Consider the following 21,702-nt stretch of genomic DNA (forward strand, 5'->3'; position numbering starts at 1 on the left):
CCGTAAGCTGTATGCCCTTAATGCATGTCGACCTTTAAAACCATATTAACCTTTTTTATGTCAATCAATAGTGGTAGACCTATTGACTGTCCATCTACACTGTTAACCCAACAACTGGAACCAAATGAGGAGTCATTGGGTCGAGCATAAATGGTTGACAGAGAAAAAGTCCTCATGTTTGAGGACTATGTAAAAACCGGACCCGGACTACACTCCGGACCGCCGGACAGGACATCAAAATCTGCAGTCCGGAGCTTGTAGGGTCCAGTCCGGGGGGTGTCCTGTCCGGGGAGTGTCTTGTCCGGGGGGTCCCTATCACCAGGGACATGGGGTAGGGGAGATTACAGCCTCCCCGTGTGGTCCGGATCGTCTGGTTTTTGCTACATGCCCGGACCATACAGGGAGGCTTTATTCTTTCTACCCCTCCTCCTCTACCTGGTGACAGCTGTCACAGGCAGCCCCCCCGGACCGGAGGCTACAAGCCCCAAAATGCAGAGTTTGTTGTCCGGGCCGGCGGTCCGGGGGTTTTGTCCTGGTCCGGTTTTCACCCATACCCCTCATGTTTGTAATGACCCTGCGTAGCTCTGCAGATCACAGAAAATCGCAAATGCACAGCATCGATGCGAAACATGGTAAATAGTGCTTTCTGCTTCTAAGTCCATGGTCTGTTTGTGAACTTCAAAACAGCCCTTTTTATTCTAAATGTTCAATCCGAATAGGCCTGTTTATCTTCCTGATTATTGTGAAGATGTATAAATACAATTTTAGATTTGGCAAGAAAATTCTGTGCCCCATGTTACACATGTTGCGTGACTCATGTTACTGTACTTTGGTTACAATATATTGATTGGTTTTCAACAACTCCCATATATGTACAATGTTGTAAGCAAGCAAACAATTATAATTCTCCGCTGGAAATTCACACGCAAGATACAGGCTTCCAATGGGGAAAGAATCTAAATGCCCACCCAAAATATGCTTTCATCACTTAAGTTGTTCTTATCGAGTGTTGCAAAGCCAACTCTGTGGAGATGAACCAAATCTGTGGACATGCATGTAAAGACCTCATTCTGTGACACTGTGGTCCTGATTCAGACCTGATTGCACAGCTGCTAATTTTCGGAGCCCTGCGATCAGATATACGCAGCCCCGCCAGAGTGAAATCCTGCCTTGTACAAGGCTGGGTACTTATGTAGTATCTGGGCGTCCGATTTAGAAATCGGGTCGGATCGGGCACATCGCATCGCATGCGACCATCGGATGCGATGCAATGACCCGATTTTTCCATAGGAATCAATGTTAAAATGGACTGAGTCCATTTTAACATGGAATTCAATGGGAAAAAGGGGTCCTTTTCATACCCCTACTATCCAAGTGGGCATGGAGTTGGATATAAACCTGTGGCGAGCGTAGCAAACCACCGAGCCCGAAGCGTGGCGAGCGTAGCGAGCCCCGCGAGGGGACACAGAATACCGTCCCCTCGCGGGGCTCGCTTCGCTCGCCACGCTTCGGGCTCGGTGGCTCGCCACAGGTTTATATCCAACTCCATGCCCACTTGGATAGTAGGGGTATGAAAAGGACCCCTTTTTCCCATTGAATTCCATGTTAAAATGGACTCAGTCCATTTTAACATTGATTCCTATGGAAAAATCAGGTCATCGCATCCGATGGTCGCATGCGATGCGATATCGCATCGCATCGCATCTGATTGTATGCCTTAACTTAAGGCATACAATCAAAAAATCGGGCGCCCAGATACTACATAAGTACCCAAGGCTGCAAATTGTTTAGCTGGACTTGTAAAAAGTAGCTGGATCAGGGATTTACCTGCAAATGGTGTAATTTGCAAGCCTCTCTGCTTCGAATGATTTTCCCAGTGTGTGCAGACTGTGCGTAGCCTCGGACTTTCTTGGTGGCTGCGATAGAAGCTGTCTGATAGGGGCCGGAGCTGACATCACACACGCTCCCCTCACACGCCTGGCCACGCCTGTGTTTTCCCTGACACGCCCAGAAAACAGCCGGTTACCACCCCCAAAGGCTGGCTTCCTGAAAAATCACCTTGCAAACAGCCAGCGATTAAAAAAGTAGCAGACTTTCATCACAGGATGGCCTACGCATGTGCAGTCTATAATTGCTCCGTCTGTGAATTTGCAGCCAATCAGGCCCCTTGCCAGGAGCAGATTGCCACTCAGACCAGGACAACACTGACAGGCTGTCATCAAAAATTCTGCTCAAACAAATACAACCTGATTATGTTTTCATTTGTGGGAAATTGCTTTCTACTTTCATAGTTTTTGTCTTGTTTTTCTTTCAGATAATAGATGATCTTCCTGAGTCTGTTCTATCGTATTTGCAAATTGTTAAACAAAGGAGTGAGGATGCTGAAAAACTGATAATACAAGATTTGGAATCTACAGATCTGTGGATAAGTGATTTTCTTCCAGGTGCCTAAATATTTTAACATTTATTTTCAATAATTTACATTTATTAAAGTTTATTTTTGTTTGTATGTAAATGCAGTCATTAAACATAGCAAAATCTTTATGGACCATATAGGGCAAATTTTAGGCCTACACTTCTAAATTTAAGGTTGATATTTTACGACTGTCAGACCAGTGAAATCTGGTATTTGGTGCAGCAGGGAAGGGGCTGTGGGGGCAATGTGGGAGACTTGCCCACCTTCCTGGGGGGCCAGGAAGGGGACCTGATTTTCGGGAGACTCCCGGCCATTCCGGGTGGGTAGGCAAGTATGCCCTGATGTTGTTAGCAATATCTTCTGTCAGCCCTGCTGCAGGGCAGACAGAAGATATTTCTAGCAAATCCATGCTGTAAAATGCAGCATGGCATTTCATGTCGTTCCTTACCTCAGCAAGTGTGTGTGCATTTGCCAATGTAGGGTCTTGTTGCCCGTCAGATCGGCTGGGTACATATGTTGTCTAGTGTGTACCCAGTTTAAGTCTAACAAACCCCCTGTTTCTTAAACCAAAACTCTAACCCCAATACTTACTGGTGGGATTCTGACTGTATGGATGCCGCTTTTGGCATTCTGACCGTCAGGATGGTGACTGCCGGGATATTACCTACACCCCATGTTTTGCCTGCAGCACTTGTGAGTTTAAAATCTCTCATATGATGAGTTCTTTAAATGCTAAAACTATAATTGTCCCATCATCTTTGGTTTATGAATGACTGTTACAATGCATTTAAAAACAAAAAAACTAGTTTGTGGTTATAACCATTGATTTATGATTCATAAAACCTCTTTCCTTTTTTTTTGCATAGATAAATCTAATCATGTAATAGTAATTGAATCTGATTATTTGGCTGAACTGGCTTCTGAGTACAATGAAGATCCAGAAGCACTTAAGAAACGGGTATGTAATGTTTTTTTTTGTACCTAAAATAAATTGCGGACAATTGTCTTCAATATCGACCTTTATGTTCTTTTCATGTTTCTTAATGGTATCCAGATAATAGGTCGATAGTCAATAGCTTGACATGCACTAGGTTGGCATTGACAACAAGTGCACATGGCAATGGTCGACACACGAAAAAGGTTGACAAGAATTTGGTGCTTATTTTTTTTACATTTTGGGACTTTTCATGCTTATAATTCCAGTGGACTCTGTTTGGAAAAGGTAAAGTGTGACGAGCGAAGGGAGGCAGCAGCCTGAAGTTTGTTTGTCATGCAAGGGTACGCACTTCACTAATTGGGGATCCACATGCTCAGGTGTCAACAATGATGCATAAAAACTGTGAAAACTCATCAACCTTTTTATTTGTCAGCTTTTACCATGTCAACCTTTTGCTTATGTCAATTTTTGTCAATGTTGACTTGGTTAATGTCGACCATTTGGTGTCAATCTATTGACCCAAACAGTAAACCCATTGATCAACACCCTGGTTAAAATATAAAAGATTCTATTTTTGAATCTGAAAACTTTAGAGTATCTAGTCTTGTTGATGACCCAATCCGTCCAGCTACTCCTTTCAATTGATGCCAAGCTTTGCACACCCACAAGTCCAGCATCTTGGCCTACAAATCCATGTGCATACTATTTAAACTAACATAATGTATATGCAACAAAATCAGCCACATTTGTCCTGCCCGCCAACAGCTTTGTACTTTTGTAAAAGACCTTTGGTGTTCAGCTACACTTCTATATATATGTTTGTCCCTTGGCTTGCATACCTACATATTAGTCTTCCTCGGATAACTGCACAGTCCTTACGAAACAATCAGGTCCTGACGTTTTCCAGGCTGTGTTTGAACATTAAGTTAGGGGTGCAAATTGGCTGGTACTTTGGGGGTAATTCAGACCTGATTGCTCATTTTGCACGGCTGACAATTATCAATGAACTGCATATGCATCTGGGCCGCAATGCTCGTGTGCGACGCTGACCAGCAATGAAGTCTTGCTATTTTAGGTGATTGACAGGAAGTAGGTGTCTGGCGGTGATAACCACCCATTTAGTGGGACTGCTAAGAAATACGCAGGCGTGCCAATTAAAAAACTTTTGGTGTGCCTAGGAAAATGCTAGCTGTGCCTAAGCATTTTAGGGGAAGGTGTGATATCAACTACAGGCAATACAGTATATGTCTGTATTCATCTCGCCGCCGTGTAGTCTCTGGCTACTCTGAGCCGGTGATGAGTTGTGTCCAGTGTAAATATGTGGTACTTATGTATTATCTGGGCGCCCGATTTTTTCATCGCTACTACTTAAGGCATGCGATGCAATTTTTCATTGTAAAGACCCGATTTTTAATTGTATAGTCACCCATGGGTGATTTCATACCCCCACTATCCAACTATGCATGGAGTTGATTTTATATAGTGTGGCGAGCCACCGAGCCCGAAGCGTGGTGAGCGCAGCGAGCCCCGAGGATTACTTTACATGTATTCTGCGTCTGCTCGCCACGCTTCGGGCTATATAAAATCAACTCCATGCATAGTTGGATAGTGGGGGTATGAAATCACCCATGGGTGACTATACAATTAAAAATCGGGTCTTTACAATGAAAAATCGCATCGCATGAATTGTATGCCACTATATTGCATGCGATGCGATACAATGAAAAAATCGGGCGCCCATACACAAGTACCAAATATTATTTAAAATCATTTGATGGTGTGCGGCTTGCAATGGGATAAGGACATATTCACACGGCTGTGAATCAATTTGCAGCAGTACCCGTCTATGGTGCATGGCGAGCACATTAATTCACTAGGCGGGATTTCACTCTAACAGGGTGGCATCTTCACGGAATGCTGTCAGGTGCGATCAGGTCTGAGTTGGCTTCTTTATCTTTATTCACTTAATCGCTCTCAAAGATTGATATATCTGCCCCAATGTTTCCTTTATTCATGATAATTTCTACTTGCTTCCTTAGGTTTTGGCGGACATAGAGGAAGATGACAGAAGAACTCTTTTTAGCTGTGACGGTACTGATAAAGAAAATGCAAATGTGGAAATAGAAGAAGATACTGTGCCTGCAGAAATATTAGGTACCCATAGTCATTGTTTTATTTAAAATGAAGATATTCTGTAGTGTGCATATGTAATACCCTGCTATGGGCCAGAATCACTAAGCTTCAAAAGTGATACCATGGAGAGTGATAAACAGCAAGCCAATCAGCTCCTACCTGCCATGTCACAGACTGTGTTTGAAAAATGTCAGACAGCAGCTGACTGGTTGGTTGTTTATCACTCTGCATTTTATCACTTTTGAAGCTTAGTGCATCTGGCCCACAGTGAGGTATTACGCCTGACTCTACAGTGTGAGCCATCTGCAGCTGCACAGAAGGTCAGGAGTATGTCACAGGACCATTGTCTGGTGGTGACAGTTGCAAACAGGTGACAGTTGGTGAGGCCTGCGAGCAGTGGTGGCCATTTTGAGAGGCAGTTGGATAGGTGGCTGTATGTGAAGCCGCATCTAATGAACAACAGCTGGAGGCTGCTGAGGAGACCCGGACAGAATTTGTGCAGGGCTGTTCTCTACTTTACTGCTTTTGTGCAGCTTTATTAAGTACCCAAAGTAAGCAGTGGTATACTGTACTAAATAGAAGTGCACCAGCAAATAACACCTGGCCAGGTTAGACTAGTACTGGGGTAGACTGTAGAGTTTTGCACATAATTGCTGCACTATAGCTGTATAACTATTTGCAGAGCTATAACATTTTGTTTTGAATGAAGGATTAGAACTCCTTTATAGTAATATTGTTACATTATTGTAGTTTTATGCTGGTGTCCCACTGCTCAGCATTGCAAGCTATTGAAAAGGAAACATTGCATTAGTGTATATAGTAGTTGGCTTAAAATATAAGATTTTATATTATAGTGTGTAATATACTGTTGGTAATTATATAGATAAGAAGTTCCAGCTTAGTAAATATACATCATCTTATCTACTGTGTCATTACTATGTTGTGATTTGGGGAATCCCTAGCCTCTCTGCTGTGGGCGTGCAAAGTCCAAGAGAGGCATCTGGAACAACTTGAGGAGAACAGTGAGCAACACACACCAGTTGTTCCGCCAACGGTAAACTAGGGTGTTACACATACAGGTTGTGTCCCTCACTTTCATCATTCGTAATATACAATATTTGCTTAAGAAAGCTGTTTAAGTCCTATCTCCAGCAGAGGTGTCTGCAGACATTATCTCTAGCATTAGCCATTTATGTTTGTATTTGGCAATAGCTGTCCCATGGAAAGCATGACACGGCTTGTTTAACAAGAACATATATATATAATTATATAATATATTTTTTTATTTTATACTTATAGTGTGTGTATGTGTGTGTATGTATGTATGTATGTATGTATATATATATATATATATATATATATATATATATATATATATATATAAATGGACCAAGATGCCCGGCACTCCTGCTGATGTCCACTTGACTTTGGGGTCCTGTGTAGGGTAGTTTGGATTTAGGCTGCACTCTCGGATTTCTGTGATGCAAAACTTGTTTATTGTGACTCCAAGCCCGTTCCCTGAGGACGGGCTTGGCCCGAAACATGTTGGAGTCACAATAAACAAGTTTTGCATCACAGAAATCCGAGAGTGCTGCTTAAATCCAAACTAATATATATATATATACTGTATGTATATATATATATATATATATATATATATATATATATATATATATATATATGTATATATATATATATAGAGGTAGGGGTGTAGGCCTGGCACTCCTCCAGCAGTACAGGTAACCCAGGTGCCTTCAGGAACAGAAGTACAGGATAGTGAAGAGACAACAGCGGCACTCTGGGGATTTTTTGAAAAAATATATTTTCAGCAAAAAAAGCTTCCAACGTTTTGGGGTATGTGACACCCCTTTGTCAAGGTTATACGTGCAATATATATATATATATATAACAAAGGAATGCAGAACCCCAGCAATATCTTTTAAACTCTTTAGTGAGCACAATACAGCAGTGTTTCAACACATCGTGTTGTCATCAGGCTAAATAACAAATAACAAAGGTACTCCTTATATCCCCCACACACTCACCAGTCCGTAAAAGCAACCCCCGCTGCGGCCGGCGGCAAGATTCAGTGATGTCATCCGCAAGCGATGTGCTAATTGCGTCGTATAGAGCAGTCGGGTATCCACAGATACACTGCATGCGGCACACAGCCAACTGACGTGTGCACGCCGGCGGAATCACCAAGGCAACAATGCCCGCATTAAATTTGACAAAATATACATAAACATAGTGAAATATAAAGACAGCGTAACTACTTAAATCAGCCATCATTCGTACAAGAAATTGTGCAAAAATAAACGGTACTTGTGTCGTTTCACGGCGCCAGTTACGTAGTTAGCATAGCGCACCTTTCAGAATCGGGTTAGCTACTGGCGTACTGTTCCCGCGTGAGCGTCTCAAGCGTCTCTGTCAAAGCCAGCGTCCCTGTTCCCTTGACAACGCGGCCGCTTAGTGTACCCAGCGTCCCTGTCAGATGTAGCGTAGCATAGTCAGTCAGCTAGTAGATTGAGCGGTACATAGTTAGCGTAGTCAGTCAGCTGGTAGATTGAGCGGTAGCGTAGTCAGTCAGCTGTTGGAGAGTTTTATAGACGATGTTACACACGTATATTGGAGTATTGGAGTTACATATATTGGAGTATTGGAGTTATGGCTGCTGAGAAGCTGAGCTTATTTAATCTGCCACAGACTGAGGAGGATGCTGTGGCATTTCTGCAGAGGCAGAAATTCCTGCCTGATACTCAGACCTGCCCCAACGGACATGCTATGAGGCTGAGTGTTAGGGAGCGGATGTGGTGCTGTCATATCCATAGCTGCTGCAGAAAGGTCAGGGCTGCCCAGTGGTTTAGAGGGTGCCATTTAATGTTTGTCACCCTCATCAGATTTGTCTTCTGCTGGGCAGAAGAGCTGACAAGCGTCCTATTCTGCGAGCGACACCAGGGCATCTCGCAGAAGACGACTGTCCAATATAACTGCCTGATGAGGGAGGCCTGCACCATCGACCTCCTGTTGCAGCCTCACCGCCGTATTGGAGGCCCAGGCACCATTGTTGAAGTGGATGAGAGCCTCTTCACCAAGTGAAAGAGCCAGGTTGGGCGTGTTCTGCTACAGCAGTGGATCTTTGGGGGCATCTCTAGGGAGACCGGAGAGTGCTTCTTAACGGCGGTTGAGAGGCGTGATGCCAGCACCCTCATGGCTGCCATCGAGAGGCACGTGCTCCCGGTGACCACAATTTACCCGGACTGCTGGAGAGCCTACAACACCAAGCAGTTGGAGCAGGCTGGGTACCACCACACTAGGGTGAACCACCGCTACCACTTTGTGGATCCGAACACCGGGGTTCACACCCAGAACATTGAATGGTTGTGGGGTGCCTGCAAGTGGCGTAATAAGCACCAACGAGGCACAGCGCGCCTTCAGCTAGACTCCTACTTGCAGGAGTTTATCTGGCGCAAGACCATTGGCGCAGAAGACTCCTTCCTGCGCATCCTGCATGCGCTGACCCTGATCCCCCAGGAAGAGAAAGATGACGCCGCAGAGTCTGACGCTACTGCGCGACCTCTGCTGCTGTTACCTCGGCTGCTGGTTCTGCAAGTGCAGTGTCAGAGGAATGACTTTTTTTCTCTTTTTTTTGTGTGTTATTTATTCTTCATATTAATTGTATTGTTATGTAATCATTTTTACTTGATTATAATTCTTAATCTTTACTAAAAACCAGTTAACATTTAACACATGTCATCATTACTGTCTCAGGTGTATGATATGGCAGGTGTGAATGTGTTCCTGAAACACCTCCACATCCCCGTCAGCCCGAAGTGTGGTGAGGGGACACGGTACGCGTCCTCCCAACCTTTTCATACCCCAACTATCCACATCGGCGTGGAGTTGATTTTACAAAGTGTGGCAAGCCCGAAGCGTGGTAAGCGGACGCGGAATATATGTGAAGTAATCCGCGTCCCCTCGCTGCGCTCGCCAGACTTTGGGCTATATATATGCACACACTGCTCAAAAAAATAAAGGGAACACTTAAACAACACAATGTAAAGGTGCAGGCTACAAATGTGCATGTGTCTACTCAAACGGTCAGAAACAGACTCCTTGAGGCCCGATGGTATAGGGCCCGACGTCCACAGATGGAGGTTTTGCTTACAGCCCAACACCGTGCAAGACATTTGACATTTGCCAGAGAACACCAAGATTGTCAAATTCACCACTGGCGCCCTGTGCTCTTCACAGATGAAAGCAAGTTCACACTGAGCACATGTCAGAGTCTGGAGATGCCAAGGAGAATATTCTGCTGCCTGCAACATCCTCCAGCAGGACCGGTTTGGTAGTGGGTCAGTAATGTTGTTGGGTGGCATTTCTTTGGGGGGCCGCACAGCCCTCTATGTGCTCGCCAGAGGTAGCCTATTAGGTACCTAGATGAGATGCTCAGATCCCTCGAGAGACCATATGCTGGTGCGGTTGGCCCTTGGATCCTCCTAATGCAAGACAATGCTAGACCTCACGTGGCTGGAGTTTGTCAGCAGTTCCTGCAAGACAAAGGCATTGATGCTATGGACTGGCCCGCTCGTTCCCCAGACCTGAATCCAATTGAGCATATCTGGGACATCATGTCTCGCTTCATCCACCAACGCCATGTTGCACCACAGACTGTCCAGGAGTTTGCGGATGCGTTAGTCCAGGTCTGGGAGGAGATCCCTCAGGAGACCATCCGCCACCTCATCAGGAGCATGCCCAGGCGTTGCAGGGAGGTCATACAGGCACATGGAGGCCACACCCACTACTAAGCCTATTTTTGACAAGGCCATTACATCAAAGTTGGATCAGCCTGTAGTGTGTTTTTCCACTTTGATTTTGAGTGGGACTCCAAATCCATACCTCCATGTGTTAAATTTGATTTCCATTGATAATGTTTGTGTGATTTTGTTGTCGGCACACCTCAACTATGTAAATAACAAAGTATTTATTAACAATATTTCATTCATTCAGATCTAGGATGTGTTATGTTAGTGTTCCCTTTATTTTTTTGAGCAGTGTATATATAAATATATATACTGAATCCAATAGAATAGAGGCACTCAGAAAACAATCAGGAATTTAAAGCAAACAAAGCTATATTTAGCGCCAAGTGCTTTCAAGGCATAGCCTCGTCCTCAGGGCACAGCTAAATATATATATTTATTTATATTTCTTAAATGGACAACTGTAGATTGCTTATGCGTGAACCGGCCACCTGAAAAAAGTACTTTTTCTACCGAAAATATACATATTCAGTGAACTTAAATAAAAACTGGGCACTTTTCAGGGACTATGCTTCTCCTGCCTGAGGCCAGAGAAACATAATAAATAAATAAATAGGAATTATTGGGGTTCTGGCTTACTGGGGAAAAATGAATAACCCCTGGTGAAACAATTACCCACGATCAGTTATTCCAGGTAATTGCATACCTAAATCTGCAACAACTTTGGATAGCATTTTGGTGCCATGGGTTTTGTGTATTTACAGCCATATTGTGTCAGTGGATTTTCAGTCTGTGTATGATGATACATTCTGATGTGGTGCCGGTTCAGTCATTTTCTACAAATAGTCATTCTCAGAAGTGTCTTACACTGAGTGAATTGTGCTTTATTGCAGGAGGCAGTGACAAGGACATAAGCTTTGGCTATATTGAGGTGGAAGAAAGTTGTAGACAGAAACTGCAACTGTTGGAAAAGGAACACCAAAGACATAATGGGATGGAAAGAGCTGCACTCAGTGCTCAGAGAGCAATTCTAGAGAAAGAGATCAAAGAACAAGATGAAAAGCAAGAACATTGGAGAAAGTTGTTTGAGAAAGAACACTTAGTGCTGAATACTCTTCAAAAAGTAAGGCTGAATATATGAATATCACTTTTTCAGAACAGTGCAAAGAATCTAGTTTTTCTGTATATTTTCAGTTATAATTATGGATATACCTCCCAACATTTTGGAAGGTGTATTAAGGGCACTTTCCCCACTGTTGGGCTACCTCTAGTATTTCTCTGCAGTGTTTGCATTTTTTCACCGCAAAGCAGCAGAGACAGATGGGGGGGGGGTATTTACTTATGGACAGTGGCTTGTACCCTTCCAGTCTAGTTTTCCTAATTGATGTGGTCTGAGTTGGGCTGATTGCGCAGCACATGTGTTCTGTTCGGTGGGTCATTTCTCTTGGTGGAATAGCTATCTCCGACCCGCTCATTAAATATGCACTGCACTAGGTCCCGCTCATTAGATATGCACGGAGCCTGGGTACCATTTCAGACCCGTTCAGTCAGCAAAAAAAATGGGTCTGAAACGGGTTGGACCCTGCTTTTTTACCTTTTCCAAATACTGGATTTTTGGAAATGGTAAATTCACTCTGCACCTATCAGACCGCACATATTACCGTTTTAAAACAGTAAAAAAATGTCAAAATACCGGCTTATAAGTGTGGTCTGAAAGGGTCATATGTCTGCTTTTGGCAGATTATATAGTGGGGATACAGGGGCAAACGCAGGATTTTCAGAAGGGGGTTTCCAGAGGGGCGGAGCAAAGCACGGAGATAGACACTTAGGTGACCTAGTATATGCCAGGTCAGTTAAAGTACTGTATTATAGATAGGCCAAATGTATATAAATAATAATTTATATATATATATATATATATATATATATATATATAGTGGGGCGTCAACAGCAGTGTAGACCCTTGGGCATAGCAATGTATTGGGGCCCCTACCGATCCTCCAGCGGTAGGGGTGGGGGAAGCTTTGATGTCCCACGGGTGGTAGGGGGTATTATATCAACCCCTCAGCATGTAGGGCCTGGATCAGTAATTTCCACTAATTACCCCTTTACTGCACAGATGGTTGGAGATGGGGTGGGAGAAGGGGGCATTGGGCTGAATGAAGCGGTCCTGATACATAACTTCCAGGGTGGTAGAGGATGTTTCATATGCAGGGAGGGGTGAATAGTGGAGTGGGCTTATTATTCATAATTTGCTGGTGGGAAGACAGCTTGCTTGACTGCAGATATTTCCAGTTCCCGGAAATAGATTTATTAGATTTTAGAATTAGAATTTAAAACTAGAGAATCCCACCTACCAAATGGTATTGGGGACTAGGTGATCAGAGTTCAGGAGGCAGAGCAATCTGCCAATGAGTATATAAAACTACATACCAGGTGTGTGGAGCTGGAGCAGTAACCAGCTACTGGAAGGCTAATATCTCTGGTTCGGGGAACAGTAAAGACAAGCTTCTAGTATCTATCAAAGGGGGAGAGTCCCAGCTTTTGGAATATACCATCAGAAAAATTCTATGTCAGACAAAATCTGAAATATCTGACTGGGAATAGCAATTAACAGGCTTGGATGGGGACCACTGCTTTGAAGTCAGATATCTCCGGTTCCCAAGGGACGATTTTTAAAATTCTTGTACCCATGGAAAGAGGGGACCCTCAGCTTTCATTCGAAGGCCCTTAGACTCCTGGGGGGGGGTCCTGAGTACTCAGAAACCCCCCTGCGTGCGCCACTGGGATAATGGGGGCCTCTTAAATAGTGCCAAACACCAGATGAATTTAGCAGGGTTCTAGGTATTGCTAATAATCACAGTAAGAAGTCAGAAGCTGCTTCAGGTACCTTGGCCAACAGTCATATGGGGCCTTATTCTAGTTCACTCTTTCTGACAAAACCCTTCTTAGATGGACAAAACCATGTGCACTGCAGGGGGGCAGATGTAACATGTGCAGAGAGAATTAGATTTGGGTGGGTTATTTTGTTTCTGTGCAGGGTAAATACTGACTGCTTTATTTTTACACTGCAATATAGATCTCACTTTGAAGTAAAACCCCACCCAAATCTAATTCTCTCTGCACGAGTAACATCTGCCCCCCTGCAGTGCACATGGTTTTGTCCATCTAAGAAGGATTTTGTTAGAAAGAGTGAACTAGAATAAGGCCCATAATGCTTTGAAAGTAGTAAGTAAGCCAAACTTGAAATAGATTTGTCATCAAGTACATTTTACAAAGTGATGGTTAGTTGCTATGGGAAGCAACCCCACTTCTTCATTCTTTAGAAGGTTAATACATCCTCACTGTAAAGAGTGTGTCTGCTCATCTCATTAACTTTACCAAGCTCAAGAAGCCACCTTCAGGATTCCTGGCATTGTATAAAAGTGCCAATCAGATTCATCTGACCACACATAATCAAGCAGCTTGAACACTGTTGCACACAGATCTTGATTGGTGAGTGTGCAATTCGACAATGTACTTTGCTGTCCATGCCAACAGAGGGGGCTTAATGGGTGGGGCTGCAGCGCTGTGCAAAGTTTAAATAGGGGAGTCAAACCAACTACCCCCCAAACTCTGCCAAACATAGCCATCCAGGACCCACTCCCCTGCGTTGCAACCTCTGCTGAGTAGAGGGCTTCTCCTATATACAGGGCTATTAAAGAAGGCTATTGATCAAAGAGACCACTGTACTAAAGTAAAATGGCCTTTAACTGGATTTTTCACCAGATTGTCTTTTAAAGTGTGAATGCTAAAGCCCCCCCCCCCCCCCCCCCCCAATAAAGCCCCATATACACTAGAGGACATAGTAAAATATATTGCTCAAAAAGGGCTATCTGAGCGATATCTTTTACTATATCTTCTTGTGTGTACACCTAATATAGTTAATGATATGCACGTGTTAATGATGATTGATGTCTTCTGAACATGCAGGTCAATTTGGCTATATAGCCAAACGACCCGCATGTTCAGAGGGTCCCAATGACGTCACTGAACAATATTGTGTACCGATATCATTCAGTGTTTGCACTCAATATCAGCCTAGTGTGTGTATGGGACTTCAGTTTTCTTAGATAAGCTGATTGCTGTAAAACCCACAGTTTAACACCTCTGCAAATAGGGGTGTTTTAACAGGAAGGAACCGTGTGCAGACTTCGGGTGGGCCCCCTCATCTTCACAGCACAGTGGACCCTGGCAATGAGCCAAAGACTACTGCACATGGTCAGGTCTCCGGGGAAAATGGCACGGATGCTGACAGGGGTTGCGTGGTCGGCGGACATCTTACGTGCTCGCGTGTCCCATTGCCGAGAATGGGGCACGCGAGTGACCCATTCTGCAGACGGGGCGGAGGTGGCATAGGCTGGCAGGGGATGATCGATGGCGATCAGATCGCCGGGAGCCACTCTACCGAGAGTGGCTCCATCTGTAATTCATTGTTCTGTAGCTGTAAGCAGATGGTTCCAAAATATTTAAACAGATTCAGAAATGTAAATTTTGCTTTTCATTTTTTTGTTTTGAAGGAGAAACAGGAGAAACTTGAAACAGAATTAAAGACTATCAATGAGTCGTTGGAAGAAGAGCTAAAAAATCATCAGGTAAATCATACTGAGTGCAGCTCAAACCAATTCATCACTATTGTATTTATTTTAGAATGGGGTCACGACTCCATGTTGCTGACCATCCGGCTGATTACTTCTCCTATATCTCTGGCAGTGATCGAAGGAATCTAAATAATCAGCTGAATTTTCTGTTACTTGAGACTCCTGGCATAATTTTGTGCCTCCACAATGCTGCCATGCATGGATGGTCTGCTGACCACACGTGTGGTGACCACTCTGGGGTAACTTGCTGGGGTCCTGTAATAATTTGTATTGTCTTAAATATGCAGGCACTGGGGACTAATAGTGCTCACTGCTGAGATGGTACCGTTTCAGACCTGTTCAGACGGCAAAAAAACGGGTCTGAAACGTGTAGGACCCTGCTTTTTTACCGTTTTAAAAGGTAAATTCACTCTGGACCTTTCAAACCGCACATATTACCGTTTTGAAACAGTAAAGAAACGGCAATATACCGTTTAATTTGTGCGGTCTGAAAGGGGCATTAGAGACGTATTGCAAATGTACATCTTAGGGGTGAAATCTATTAGGGTCAAGGTGGAAGAGTTTGCAATTCAACCTCCTCACTGCCTGATCTTGTTACGGACTTAAATATTTTTGTAAGCAGCCCAATAGTCAGCTAGTGCAGAGTACTTTATGTGCGGCTTCTAGAATGAACCCCTTACAGTTTTATCAAACAATGTATAGCCAGGGCCGTAACTAGGGGGGGGGGGGCTGGGGGGTCATGCGCACCGGGCGCTGCATGTGGGGGGCGCTTTCGAGCCGGGCAGCGGGGGTCCGGGGACAGGCAGCGGAAGTCCGAGAACAGGCAGCGGGCATCCGGGCGACGGGCGTAGCGGCAGCTGGAAGCAAGCTAAGCTATTTGCCCGGCGGGAAGTAGATTTTGAAAAGTCTTGCCGGACGTTGATTGGCTGAATTCTCTCAGCCAATTAGCGTCCGGCAAGTCAAAATCAGCAGCACTTCCCGCCACCAGGCAAGTAGCGTAGCGCTCTACAAGGAATAAAGCCGCCGCGGCGCTGCCCGTCCCTGGACCCCGCTGCCTGGACTCTAACCCCTGCTGCCTGGTCCGGAACCCCCGCTGCCTGTCCCTGGACCCCGCTGCCCGTCCCCCTGCTGCCTGGACTGGAACCCCCGCTGCCTGGTCCGGAACCCCCGCTGCCTGTCCCTAGACCCCGCTGCCCGTCCCCCCGCTGCCTGGACTGGAACCTCCGCTGCCTGGTCCGGCACCCCCGCTGCCTGTCCCTGGACCCCGCTGCCCGTCCCGGGACCCCGCTGCACAACGGTATGTGGGCGCAGGGTCTGCTCAGCCTCCGGTGCCAGGGGCAAGGTAGTCATTTGCCACCCCCCAGTCAGTGGGGGGCGACCAAATGACTGCCTTGCCCCGGGCGCCGGAAACCCTAGTTTCGACCCTGGTATAGCATCCTTTATTTTGAAATAGCTTTAGAACTTGGTGCATTTTTTTTTAAATTAAATAGTCTCTAACTACCTGTAATACAGTATACATCCTTATGTAGAGTACTGTGATGCTTTTGTTTATAGTAATACTCCTTTCAAACTGCACAAATAACCCAGGTTGTTGCTGGGTCAACCCGGATCTCTCTGTGGTGTGAAAGCGCTATTTGAAAAAACCTGGGTCTAGCAACCCAGCATTCCGACCCAGGATATAAGAAGGGTTTTACCCAGGTCGGGCAGTGTAAAAGGGTAATCCATGTAGAGCGACCCAGGTCCTGTCTACACTATAGGGAAGATGCAGCATCAGCATCAAGGGCTGCCGCCTTCCCCACTCCCAGATGATATGCTGCCACTCCACCCCGCCCCCTTGTGATGTCAGTAACCCGGCTTATTGCCAGGTTGCTGAGAGGTGCTTCACCTAACAAATGCTGGGTTGCTCCCGGGACAGAAAACCGTGTCCAAATTCCGGGGTCGACCCGGCACTTGCAATGTGAAAGGGGTATAATTGTTCTTCTAGATATACATTTCACTGCTTTGTTTGATTGATCTTTGTTTATGCTTTGTGCTTGGGAGTATGAATTTTATTTCTTGCTATTATTTTTTCCTTAGATTCTGATTAATCAAATGGAGACAGATTTGCTTAAAGAGAGAAACACCTTTGAGGAACAGATGGCTAAAGCCAAAAAACAATTGGAGGAACTGCAATATAAATCAGCTGTTAAAATTCAGGCAGCATTTAGAGGACGCCAAATATTGAAAAAGTATACACCAATATTAAGGCAGAAAAGAGAGGACAGGAAAAGGAAGGAAGAACTACAGCAGAAAATGGACATTGAAAGAATAAGATTGGAAGACAAAATAAAACTTAAACTTGAGGAGAAAACAAGAAGGGAGGAAGAGAAAAAACGTAATGAAGAAATCGTGAGAAAGAAAATGGAAGAAGCCAAAAGACATGAATTTTTGGAACAGGAAATGAGGAAGAGAGAATATGAGAAGAAGAAAAACGAAGAGAAAATGAGATTGAAGAAAGCTAAACTTGTGAAAGAGGAATCCAAAAAGAAAATAGAAACTGAACATACCACACATACTTCCAAGACCAAAAGCCCCGGTGGAGGTATTACACAAAAGGTTGAACATGATCAACTTCATCTAAAAATAACTGAAAAAACTGTGGAAGAATCAAAGAAAGAGCAAAAGGAATTAAGGAAAACTGAGATACAGCAACATGAAATAAAAGACAAAAGAAATGCAATCAGCATTGCAATAAATTCATCTGACACGAAACCTGGAGAAATCAATAACAGTTATTTAGGATGCATTGAGAACTCTTTATCGGTACCAAATTTAGAGCCAAAGGGAACCCACATGATTTTAGAAAATGGAAGTAAATCTATTATGTTTGGTGAGCAATCACTTAGAGAGATTGTAGATACTAGAGAGCTTAGTCCAGATACCCAGTCTGCTGTAAGCTATATAGAAGAACATGGCATGCAGTCCTTGTCACAGCCTGGCTCTGAGCTTCCAATGTGCCCAAAAGGTGAAACTAAACCTGTCAACCCTAAGGTAGAGGAGATTTCTGCAAACACACAAAATGAAACGCCATATGTATCCACAACAACAAGATCTCTTTTCTTGCTGGATCACATTGAGGATAAGAGACTAACTTGGATGAAATCCTGCAAGCCGTGGGCTAAGATTTTGAGGGAGAACAACAAAAATAATGTGGTTAGAAAGACAAGACAAAGGAAAAGCTCTTCAGCAAAGAAATTACCCCCGTTAAAGGAAAGCCTCATCCTTCAAAACAGTCCTTGGCATGACATGAAACAGGTATTGGTAATCTTTGTCTACTTAGTGCAGAATGCTGGCTTATTGTGCTGATAATTGTTATGGCACTGCAAACTGCATGTCCTGTAGCACAATTAAAGGGCAACATCAGGGGCGTAACTAGAACTTTATGGGCCCCATAGCAAACTTATGAAAGCCCCCTCAACTGTTGTCACTATAATGCCCCTTAAGGTGGCAGAAGAAAGAGTGAGAAGAGTGAGAGATAAATGGTGTCGGAAAAGAGAGAGGGGTAGTCAGAGAGAGAGATAGAGAGAGGGCTTCATGGAAAAAAGAGGGAATGTGAGAGAGAGAAGGAAAGGAGTGTGAGCAGGAGTGAGAGAGAAAGCGGGGAGGGAGAGAGAAAGAGGGGAGTAAGAGTGTCAGGGAGAGAAAGAAGAGAGGGAGGGAGAGAAATAGTGACCGGTAGAAAAAGAAAGGGAGAAAAAAAAGGGTGAGACTGTCAGGGAGAGGGAGGAATGAGAGAGAGGGAAAGCATGAGGGAAAAGTTTGGGAGAAAAGAGGAGAAAGATATTAGGGGTAGATAGAGAGATAAAGAGAGAGTGTGTTGAGAGAAAGAGATGGGGCAGGGGGAAGAGAGCAGGGGAGAGAGGAAAAAGAGGATACAGCACGGGGGAAAGAGCAAAGGAGAGAGAAAAATGGTTGGCAAGCAAACAAAAAAGAGGAAAGCGGCAGAATGTGGGGGGTGGAAGGGAGAGGGGTAAGGGAGGAGAGGGCAGTGGAGGAAAGGTGGACGAGGGGAGGGAGGAAAGAGGGGTATGTAGGGAAGGAGGGAGGGGAGATCAAGAGTTTGAAAGGGTTTTGAGTGGCTTCCTAATGTTAATGGCAGGTCTTCCCAGAGCCGGCCCTAGCCCAAATGACACCCTAGGCAAGATTTTGGCTGGTGCCCCCTAGCACCGCCACTAGTTCCGCCTCTGACCCTGCCCCCCTTTCCCAGCACCATCAACCGTCATCATAGCAGTCATCATTTTGGTGCTCCTACCCGCAATATTTTAAATAGAAACAGTGCACACATTCAAATCATGCCACACAGTAGTGCAACTTTATTCACATTATATTATGCAATGGTGTACCTTATTTACACAGTCGTACCACTTTACCTTATATACATTACTCCTCACATTATTCACATTATACCCTTAGAAAAAAATTCTGAGAAAATATTGTATTTAATATACAATATTTTCTCAGAATTTTTTTCTAAGGGTACACACTGCAACCCAGCACAAAGCAGTGTGTGCTGGGCAGAGGAGAAGAGCTGCTGCTGTTACTTAAGGGGAGGGGGGCCCCCACTGGGCCCTTCCATCAGACTTTGGCCTCGGTAATTTGTACCCCCTACCCCTTTCTCTCGGCACCCCTGATAATACCACACAGTAATGCCCCTTATACATGACACACATTATTAATGTCCTTATAACCATAATGCGCCTTAAACATTATGCCAACCTTTATTAATGCCCTTCATACACATAATGGCACGCATAATGCCCCTTACACATTTGTTGCACATTAGTAATGCCCTTATACACATGACACACATAATGCATGTTACACATATGTCGCACATTATTAATGCATTTATACATGACACACATAATGCCCCTTACACATATGCCGAACCCTATTGCACAACCATCCCAGCCGCAGACAGCACTCGCACAGCCGCTAACACTGTGACCTCTGCCTCTGCTTGGATACAGATATTTCCTCATACATCTCAACTCAATAGGCCATGCAGCTCCTGGCCAGTTCTGCTAATGTTGGGTGCCTTTTTTGCAGAAAATTCGTCTTATTTGCATTATGTGTCCAGGACACTCAAGGAGCTTCCAATGATTAAAATGATATGCGGCATGACTATATTCTGTGTGCGACTGTGGCTGTACCTGCATACGGAATGCTATGTTACAGTGATTTCCATGAATACACTATTTCATATGCAGATACAGCCTCACTCACACACAGAATATAGGCTTGCTGCATATCATTTTAACCAGCAGAAGCTCCTGATGCCCCTAGGCATTCCAAATGCCCTAGGCAATTGCCTAGTTTGCCTATGCCTAAGGCCGGCTCTGGGTCTTCCAGTACACTCACGCAGGGCTCCCCTATTCCAGACTTTCCTATGCACCAGTGGTGAGCTCCCCTTCTCTGGTCACTGGCTTTTGTGTTCATTAGGGCAAGGCTCCCCTGCTCTCTGGCACCGGGGTCTCCTGCGCCAAGATCCACTGCATCAGGGCATGGGTCTCTCTTGTTCCCTGGCGTCGGGTTCTCCTGCTCAACAGTGCCATCTTTTCTGCTCCGAGCTCCACTGTATCCTGGTGACGGGCTCCCCTGCTCCCCGGGCACCACTGAAGTGGGCTCAGTATGGCGTGTCCGCGGTGCAATAGAAAAAAAATCTGGGGAAAAAAAGATCAAAAGGGTGCAGGGGATAGATAGCATGCTCCCTCTATAGTTACGCCATTGGGCAAAATACAGTGACACCATAATTGTTTATTAACTCTATTCATAGCTATGTACAATGTATCACAGATAATATTTGCTTTGCAGATTATACTCCTCATTTGTCATTTTTCAACCACCTGCACCTAGCCATGAAAGGGGAGGGGTGAATACATTAAAGGCGTGTTTATGCAAATATGGTTTATGCAAACATGCAATTTACACCTGTTATGTGGTTTATATTTTGTATAGGGCTGAAGACAATATCTTGTCTAAACCAGGTGCACATACTGTTAATATAGAAATGTATGCATCTCAACATGTGTAGAGTTCTGCATATGTTCAAAAATGTGCTGGTTTCCATGCACATTTTTATTATTATTAAGTGTACATTGCTCCAATTTTGACAACATCTCTATAAGCCCCTTTGGACATGATTGAACATCCCAGTGCTGAAAAAAGCAATTATGTTTTTCATCTTTTTTTTTTTTTTATGCTAGCCTTGAACAACCTCATGATGAATTCATAAATGTGACATTTGCTGGGGTAGGGGGGGATACTAGAATGTAGTACTTTAATATTATATGCTCTCCAAAAACTTTGATTATATAGTTTGTGGTATGTTACTTAAACTTTATATAGCCTAAAACTAAAGTAGGGCTGATCCTACATTTAATATTTAACATTGGTGCAAAGACACAGTTTACAATATAAATGTAATCACTTAGACTTTGATGTTGGCTAAGGTTATAGTCTCTCTAGGAGTCATCAAGTAAAACACTTGCCAAGACTGGCAATATTCCAAGCCCATAATATATCTTAAAACGCCTCAAACCACTATACTGGCACCTTTACAGACCACTCTGCTCTCTGATTGTAACTAACATTCACAGATACATTGTTATGTTAATGCCCATACAAACAAGTAAAAGGGAGTTATTAGGTAATATATTACACTTGTTATTAAACATTGTACGTATGTTCGTCGTCCCACAGTGAACTAATACTCAGAAGCATGGCAAAATAATTGAAATAATTAAAATAAAAAAACGTTGGTGTTCTATAAAG

At 44.1% G+C, this 21,702-nt stretch overlaps 1 protein-coding gene across 1 annotated transcript in view; it reads left to right on the forward strand.

The window, feature by feature from the left end:
* The window catches only part of LRRIQ1 (leucine rich repeats and IQ motif containing 1), a 139,110-nt gene that overhangs the window by 487 nt on the left and 116,921 nt on the right, over positions 1–21,702 (forward strand). Inside the window, exons 2-7 of the mRNA XM_083182344.1 lie at positions 2,315–2,444; positions 3,283–3,374; positions 5,393–5,507; positions 11,143–11,372; positions 14,809–14,883; positions 16,966–18,183. Coding sequence (XP_083038470.1) covers positions 2,315–2,444; positions 3,283–3,374; positions 5,393–5,507; positions 11,143–11,372; positions 14,809–14,883; positions 16,966–18,183 — 1,860 coding nt within the window. The remainder of the gene's footprint in view (positions 1–2,314; positions 2,445–3,282; positions 3,375–5,392; positions 5,508–11,142; positions 11,373–14,808; positions 14,884–16,965; positions 18,184–21,702) is intronic.

This window comes from Crinia signifera, chromosome 4, assembly GCF_055691185.1.
Source record: "Crinia signifera chromosome 4, ASM5569118v1, whole genome shotgun sequence".
NCBI classification, from domain to species: domain Eukaryota; kingdom Metazoa; phylum Chordata; class Amphibia; order Anura; family Myobatrachidae; genus Crinia; species Crinia signifera.